The 8,111-nt window shown below is 39.2% G+C and overlaps 1 protein-coding gene across 1 annotated transcript; it reads right to left on the bottom strand.

Moving 5' to 3' along the window:
* Positions 1 to 3,097: 3,097 nt before the first annotated feature.
* On the bottom strand, positions 3,098 to 7,781 carry LOC132034641 (uncharacterized). Its single transcript, XM_059425025.1, has 5 exons — positions 7,181 to 7,781; positions 6,526 to 6,959; positions 4,165 to 4,172; positions 3,449 to 3,712; positions 3,098 to 3,176 (listed from the first exon to the last, which is right to left on the bottom strand). Exons 1-5 carry the CDS (start codon positions 7,779 to 7,781, stop codon positions 3,098 to 3,100), a joined length of 1,386 nt encoding a protein of 461 aa, XP_059281008.1.
* Between the last annotated feature and the right edge of the window lie 330 nt (positions 7,782 to 8,111).

Below are 8,111 nucleotides of genomic sequence, written 5' to 3'. Positions count from 1 at the left end.
TGGAACATTCATAAGAAAGAGGAAATTCATGCCATAGGACTCATGCCTTAGAAAGAAAGGATTAGCCTCACATACCTTCGTCGTTTAATTATTCTATCGCTTGTTCGTTCTCCTTTAACGCACTCGTTTATACCTTCAAGATAATTTGTATCAACATTAGCTATATCATCGTGAAAACATGCTTACTAAAGCTATAGAAATTTGGGCAGCATTTCCTTTATTTATACTACTTTCCCCCATATTCCATATCAACTCCCAACATTCATAACGACAATTGCAATATCACTAACAACAATCATCATTCATTCACATGATTCGCATTTCACAATTCCATCTCAATTCTCCATAATCTATGACTAAAGTTCACTATCGCATTCTTTCGTATCCAATGCTTATTTCATGTTCTAAATATCATCTATAACACATTCATAACATCAACATATTCATTTCCATGATTCAATTCAACTACTACTCCATAATAATACTATTCACACATTTGATGACCCATTTGCTATATGCTTCTACAATCCATGTGTTTCAACTTAATAATACTTCAATTAACATAGAAAGACCATAAAACTTACCTTAGTTGATGGAGGAACAAGCCTTAGATGACAATTCACCTTTTCCACCAAAACCCTACTTCCTCTCTCTTGGGATTTCTTGATTTGTATGACTTTTAATGGGTTTCCTTCACTTGGTTCACTTGATTTCTTGTTGTGGATCCTTGCTTTCTATGGTTTTCTTGTGGATGAAATGTTTGGAACACTCTAGAGGTTTCTTGAAGTGTGGGGGTGAAGTATGAAATGAAATGAAAATGAGAAAGGGTCCCTTATATAAAATGAGCTCAGCCCCGACCAAGATATACGGACCAACATACGGTCCGTATGTTTTCTACGGGCCGTATGTCTGGCCGTAGATCTGGTCCAGTGAAGTATTGTATTCTGGGCTGAATCTACGGTTGGACATACGGTCCATACTTTTTATACGGCGCATGTCTGGCCGTATGTTTGCCCTTGATTTTCGAGAGTTGTTTCGTCGACTCGTTTGATCTCCGATCCTTATGGAACCTTATTAACACTTGTTCCTTACTTCAATACCATTCTAAGGGACGATATAACTCTTCCTCAAAGGGTCATTAAGACATCATTAACTCAATACTCGTAATTCCTATCTGTTACTCAACATATGACTCGCTTCCCTTAACAACTTTCTTTCACTAACTCGAATGTCTTTGGAAATCTTAATTAGGATCATCAAATACTATTTCTTACTTGTCCAAACCTCGTATACATCATACCCCTCCGCTCGTCTAGTCACTGTACGTTAACGGGGAATTTTTTTCCAAGATGTAACAGTCAACCTCAACTTAGTAGCGCATATGTTGAACGAAAATATAGGATGTAACAAAAAGTACGAACACAAGGACTAATTAACAACTAAGTAATGTCGATTACTAGTGTTAATTAGCTTAAGATGGTCAAAGAAGGGAAGACGAATCAAGAAAAGAAACTCTAAAAATTAAACCTCAGATGCGACCTAAATGCAGTACCGCAAGTTGTGTTGCGGTGGGAAATGTGGAGTCGCAAGTGGGGCACAAACTCTAAAAATTTCCCAACTTTCTGTCTAATGTCGCCTCAGTTTGCGGTCAGTATGCGACAACATAAACTTGAGATGCGACCGCAAATTCGACGGGTTTCCACCTTTGCAGATCCAATTTGTACTTCGAATTTTTATTGGAAAAATCTGACTTGTACCTTCTTTTACCTCAGCAAATTACACCTTTTGGTAAATTCCTTTTGCTTCAAACAATCTTGTACATTTCACTATACCCCTTTTTGGATCAAATGATACCTTTGGAAGCTTCTTCTTCTTCAAGCTATGAAGGTCACAAGAATACTTATTAACCCAAAAACTTTAACTCCTCAATTTCCACTCAATTTTTCTCAAAATTTCAGATTTGAACTCCTACCAATATAGAGAACAAACCCCGATAAACTTCAATTTCAACTAATCTTCAATTTCTCAATTGCTTGTGCTTCAAACCTTCAAACCCAACAATGGGGTGGATTTTCCAATTCAACCCCAAACAACTTGAAATCTCAGATCTAGACTCTAAAAACACTAGGGAATTCGAATCTAGTGTTGAAATCAACAAACAAACTCGAATTTGACACGAATTTTCAGATTTTCAATTTTTTTTCTAGATCAAGGATGAAGAATTGATGGAACAACTCCTCTACCTTGTTCTGATACCAAATGATAAAAGTGACCATAGTTTGACTTAAAAGAAAGCCCAAAACAAATTAAGGGAAACTCGGGATGCGGTCATATATGCAGTCGCATACTGAGTTTGCGGTGTCGTATTGTGGCCGCATTTGGTGGCATTTTGTCTCAGTCACTGGTTGGGATACGGTCGAGTTTGCAGTTGCATACTGAGGTTGTGGTGCCGCATCTTGAAATCCTTCATCCTTCTTGTTCCACATGATCATCCAAATATTGTATACTCTCGTGTGTTGGTCTCCATGATTCTTTAAATCCTCCCTTTGCATGAACATAATTTGAATGGCTTGAAGCTCCTTGGCTTGACTCCAAGTGAAGGATTTTGAGCTTGTCTAATTCATTTGGGCATTATTTGATTAAATGCAAACTTATAATTTGTGTATAATTCGAGTATACATAACTCTCAATCACAATCTTTTTTGGAGAGAAACAGTCCATTTGACTAATACATTTCTCTTTTGTTGCAACATCAAACTTTTTAGGAAATAAATCCATCAAACTTGTACAGTTTTTTGAACTTATAGCTTGGTTTACAGTCATCTAAGAAAACTGTATCAGACTTTTGATTTAAAAGCTTTGAATTTCTTTGATATTTCCTTCGTCAGTCCACAGTATCTTGTCTTGATTCCTCCTTTCAAAAACTTTTTGAATCATTCTTGATTTTCTGCGGCCTCTAATGCTTGATCAATCCAAACTATTTGAGGCAACATTTTTGTTGCTGCCTAATTAAAAACCTTGCCAAAAAAAAAAAATCCTTTCTTTGTTTTCAGGGATAAAAACCGGTCGAAGGAAAAAAGAGTGCAACACGTGCTTTCTAAGTTCTCCGGGTAATCTTGTAATCTTCCTTTGCATCCGAACTCATTTCTTCCTGGGATCCGCTTTTCCTTTTGATCCTGCAATAAGTGTTGAATTTTTCTTAGAAAAAGCATTCAAAAAATTTAAAACTTACCTTGAATGATTTTGACTTTCAATCATTTGGTATGAATTTCTTCCCTGTAATCTTATTTGATCAAATACTCCTTCGCTTATTCCTTCTGTTTATTCTTCCATCTTCACTGTAAGTTTTTTTTTAAACTCTCCTTGCCTAGGCTACTACCAAACATTCCATTCGTCGAAGCTTTTCGCCGAGACGAACTCTACTCCCTCCAGCGTTTGAAATTCTAACCGTCTGAATGGAGATGCGATCACGGTGTTTGTATCTTGAATCCAAGGTCTTCCCAAGACAAACTTGAAATCCGTGCCTCCATTTACTACTTGAAACTTTGTATTCCACTCTCCGCCTCCAGTGACAACTAATAACTCCATAACTCCTTTCTCAATTCCTCCAGATAAATCTATTTCACCCATCATTGCTAACTGTTCTATGACTTCCCACTGAATAATGTTCACCGCACTTCTCGGAACAACTGCAACTCCGAAAACTAACCAACTATTAATCAAAGCAAAAATCACCAAATCACTAGGTCGAGATGAGATTTCTTCTTTTGTCACGACCCATTTTGACTAATTCGTGCGGGCACTTACCTTTCCTACCTCGGTAAGCGAACCCTCAACCCAACGATAACGAAAGACATGAATAAATCAAGCAAGCGAAAAAGAATAATTACGTAAGTCTCACAATAATATATAATAGAAATAGTGTGGAAATAAGGAAACACCCCCAGGGTCTGATCTAAGTCATACAAGAGCATCTAAAAGAAATAAATACAAGTCTGGAATAATATAATAATACATCAATCTGTCTATGTCTCAGAGTAGGAAAGTAAGACATAATAATAAGAGGAGTATTCAAGGCAGCGAACGACTCGTGCTCACCCTGAAAAAACTCGATGCTAATGCTGAAGGCGACTATCAGCCATGGGAGAAGGAGAAAGACCCAACCTGGTACTCTGCATTCATAAAAGAATGCAGCAAGTGTAGATCAGTACAAAACCACAGTACTGGTAGGTATCATAGGCCGACTAAGTATAGCTAACATAATTCAGACAATAAAGCAAGATAGGCAGATAAATCAACAAGTATAAGTCAAACATGATCAACCAAGTACACATATTCGCCTCAATAGAGCATTTAGTCCCAAATGTGCCAAGTCTCAATATGTCCAATCTGAATCCAACATCACAAGTAAAAATACCAAATCATCCAATATAAGCCGTGATGCAAAGCAATGCAATAATGCATGAATGCAATGCAATACCATGCAAATGTTGTGTACACATATACTCCGGATGAAAATATCGACATCTCGGTAGCACAACCTAAGGTGACTCGCGAAGTCTAAGTGCCACTCATCCCGGATCTTTGTCCAACAGACAGACGAGACCCCGGATCTTTGCCCAAGGGGGGTTCTCACCGGCACCACCCTGGGGGGACCCGCAGAGTCTATGCACTCTCTCAATCCACGATTTCGGTACTAACATCGGATATCGAACTCTCACATCACTCTCAGTTAAAAACTGAGCCCAGCTCATCACAGTGTTTCATCGAGTACCAACATTGTATCAGTAGTATATTATGACGAATGAGAATAAATGCAATGCATATGTCAACATCAAGAATCAGCTCAATATCACAAGTACCAACAATAGGTACGCCAACAACATATCAATGTCACAAGTACCAACATGGGTACGCCAACAATATATCAGTTTCACAAGTACCAACATGGGTACGCCAACAATATCATGAGACTACACAAGTCATATAGAACTCTATCCTCGTATCAACGTCAACCCATAAAATACTACAATATCACAATCAAGATGGAACTACAGATCCCAATATCTATTAACAACACGTGGGATCAAGCCAACACAATAAAACAATCAAGTCACAACACAACGGGGTAGCTAGCCCCAATCATGCAACAGGGCCCAACCTAAGACAATATCTAACCCAACTTCATACCCTAAGGTTTACATGCTTTCTCCGACAATATCATATAAATATATGCTTCGCTACATGAAGTCACACCAAGGGTAAGCCACAACCTACCTGGATGGCCGAACAGCAAAAACCAATAATCACTCTATAGCCTTGCCCTTACGCTGAGCCTCAAGATCAAAGAAGTCTAGGCATATTCGAAATCTAGATTAGAAATCATGAAGAATGATACCTATATTACTATAATTTAATTTAGGTCAAATCCAACCCTAGAATTTGGGGAAACAGAGCCCACAAGCTCAAAACGGAAAATTCGATAGTAAAATATCAAATTAAGCACTAGGTGATCATAACCTAACAACTAATTGCTAATTTAACTCATGGATTCACCTAATTTCGAAATTCAAGCAAAACCCCCAATTTTGGGTATAAACCCTAACACTTTAGTTTAAGAATTCAACACCAATAATGGAAGACATATGATTAACAACCTTAGATTCATCAAAAATCTAGCATAAACTCCCCCAATTTCATCATTAATAAGCCTAGATATAAAATCCATCAAAACCCACGTTTAATCTTCCATTACTAAGGGATAACAAGGAAAGGGGAATCCTTAAGATGATTAGGAATATTGAAATAGTAAGAAGGTTAGGAGAGCTTACCACTAAGAATCTTCACAATAATTCTCGAAGAACAGACCCCAAGAGCTTTATTTTCGTAATGGTATTAAATGAGAGACTAATGGCTTATAACACTTCATTAAATGAACTCACTCCCCGTCACCCGCTTCCGTGACACCAAGGCTGCTCCAGGGGTGCCGCTCCAGCGGTTCCAGGACCACTACAGCGGTTAAGCCCAAATTGCCTGAACCACTCCAGCGGCAGGGTGACCGCTCTAGCGCTGCTGGTGCCGCCAAAGCGGGCACCAAACACGTAAATTACACCAAGTTTCAAATTTCAATTTGATTTTATGACTAATTCCCGAGGCTATATGCTCACATACCACAGATAGACACACATAAAAACACGCTACGAACTCGCTCATGGCATCGGAATTCCCTACGGAGGTCTGGTTGACCAAGTCAACCCCCGATACCTTAATTCTAATTTCCCAACCCAAGTCCCAAAATGCATCCAAATGTATTGGGAACCAAACCAGATATACACACAAGTTCTAAACGACCATCCGGACCTCTCGGAATCGATGGATTTTTGGAAAAAGTCTGTTTACCCAAAAGTCAACTTTGAGTCAACTCTTTTTCGCTTAAAGCTCATATTTCACAAAAAGTCACCCAAATCAAGTCTAGACATCTCAAAAAGCGTGCCAACGGTCCCCTCGGTTCAAAAGTGAGCTAACCAATGCTCGGAAAGGGGCAAAAATGTCGAAAAGACTATAAAGACCATTATTTCTATCGCCAATTGACAAATCTTTCTTTTGTTTATGATCAAGGGTTCCACGAACTCCTGTCACCTCATATTTTTCATTCGGAGGGATTTTCTTGGTTTTTTCGAGCTCGTCAATTATCATGTTGATAACGTGACGTGGTTCGATCTGAAACTCTTGTTTGACAAAATCCCTATTCTTTCCATAGTTATCATTGGCCCTGTCACTTAAGAATTCCCTTAAGTGACCGTCCTTGAACAACCGTGCAACCTCATCCCTGAAGTGCCTGGAGTCAGCAGTCCAGTGACCATGGGTTCCATGGTAATCACAAAATAAGCTCATATCCCTTTGGCTGGGATCTAACCTTATCGGTCGGGGCCGCTTCGCACCATCAATCTTACTTATTACTGCGAACAATTCCACCAAATCAACATTCAAGTTATATTCTGACAACCTCGGATTTTCAATATTGTTTGTAACTGAATCCACTGTCGCAGTTTTGGACTGCAACCCTCGCCTATTTTGCCTTAAGTCAATTTTTCTGTCAGAGTTTAGCCTCTCATATTGTTTATTCCGATTTCATTCTGGTGTTGAACGGGATTTCTCCTGTTGGCCATACGGTTGATACCTTTCTTTCCATATCTGGAATCATGATCAACATTCCTTCTTGGTCTATCATGGTTCCGACTAAGGCCAGTAGATCCAGCCGGCAATCCGAACTTATCATCTTCCACTCGGATTTTTGATTCATTCCTAATATGAACATCTGCCCATGTTGTAGCGGGAAATTCCAATAGGCTTTCTTTTAATTTCAATGAAGCGCTCGAGCTTCTCGGATTTAATCCCTTTGCAAATGCCTCTACTGCCCATTCATCCGGGATGGCCGACAACAACGTCCGTTCCTTTTGGAATCTTATAACAAACTCACGAAGCAATTCAGTATTACCCTGGGAAATCATGAAGATATCTGCCTTCCTTGCTGACACCTTCTTTGCTCCAGCATGCGCTTTGATAAATGCATCTGCAAGCATCTCAAAAGAATGAATCGAGTGTTCCGGAAGCAGTGAATACCAAGTCATTTTCCCTTTGGACAATGTTTCACCAAACATTTTGAGTAGAACGGATTCAACCTCGTCTGGCTGCATATCATTCCCGTTAACAGCACATGTGTATACAATCACATGCTCTTGTGGATCTGTGGTGCCATCATATTTGGGTAGATCTGGCATTTTGAACCTCTTCAGGATTAATTTAGGCACTGCACTGGGTGGGTACGGCAACTACACATATCTCTTCGCATCCGGTCCCTTCAATACCGGAGGGGCTTCTGGAATTTGGTCTATCCGGGAATTGAACACCTTAAATTCTTTTTCATTCCGATCTAATCGACTATTTAATTCTTTCTCATTTTTTTTCTTGCAGATTGGAAAGGGCCTCCAAATATTGCATAATGTCTTTGTCACCTCGGGTCTCACCGCTGCTTTCCCCGTGCTCAGCATTCGTATTGGGCAAGTTTGGTCCAACATTCTTTCTTCTTGTTTGCAACTCAACAGGTTTGT

This window comes from Lycium ferocissimum, chromosome 10 (genome assembly GCF_029784015.1).
Source record: "Lycium ferocissimum isolate CSIRO_LF1 chromosome 10, AGI_CSIRO_Lferr_CH_V1, whole genome shotgun sequence".
In the NCBI taxonomy this organism is placed as follows: domain Eukaryota; kingdom Viridiplantae; phylum Streptophyta; class Magnoliopsida; order Solanales; family Solanaceae; genus Lycium; species Lycium ferocissimum.
Note: the sequence above shows the minus strand (reverse complement) of the source record. Positions and strands in the feature narration are given on the sequence as shown.

Bases quoted from the DNA above. Each gene is read 5' to 3' on its own strand.
- LOC132034641 (XM_059425025.1), bottom strand. From the start codon at position 7,781: ATGCCAGATCTACCCAAATATGATGGCACCACAGATCCACAAGAGCAT. The intron at 6,960-7,180 runs GTATCAACCGTA...AATTGTTCGCAG, and splicing joins TTCCAGATATGGAAAGAAAG to TAATAAGTAAGATTGATGGT. The intron at 3,177-3,448 runs GTTAGAATTTCA...CACTTATTGCAG, and splicing joins ATCGCATCTCCATTCAGACG to GATCAAAAGGAAAAGCGGAT.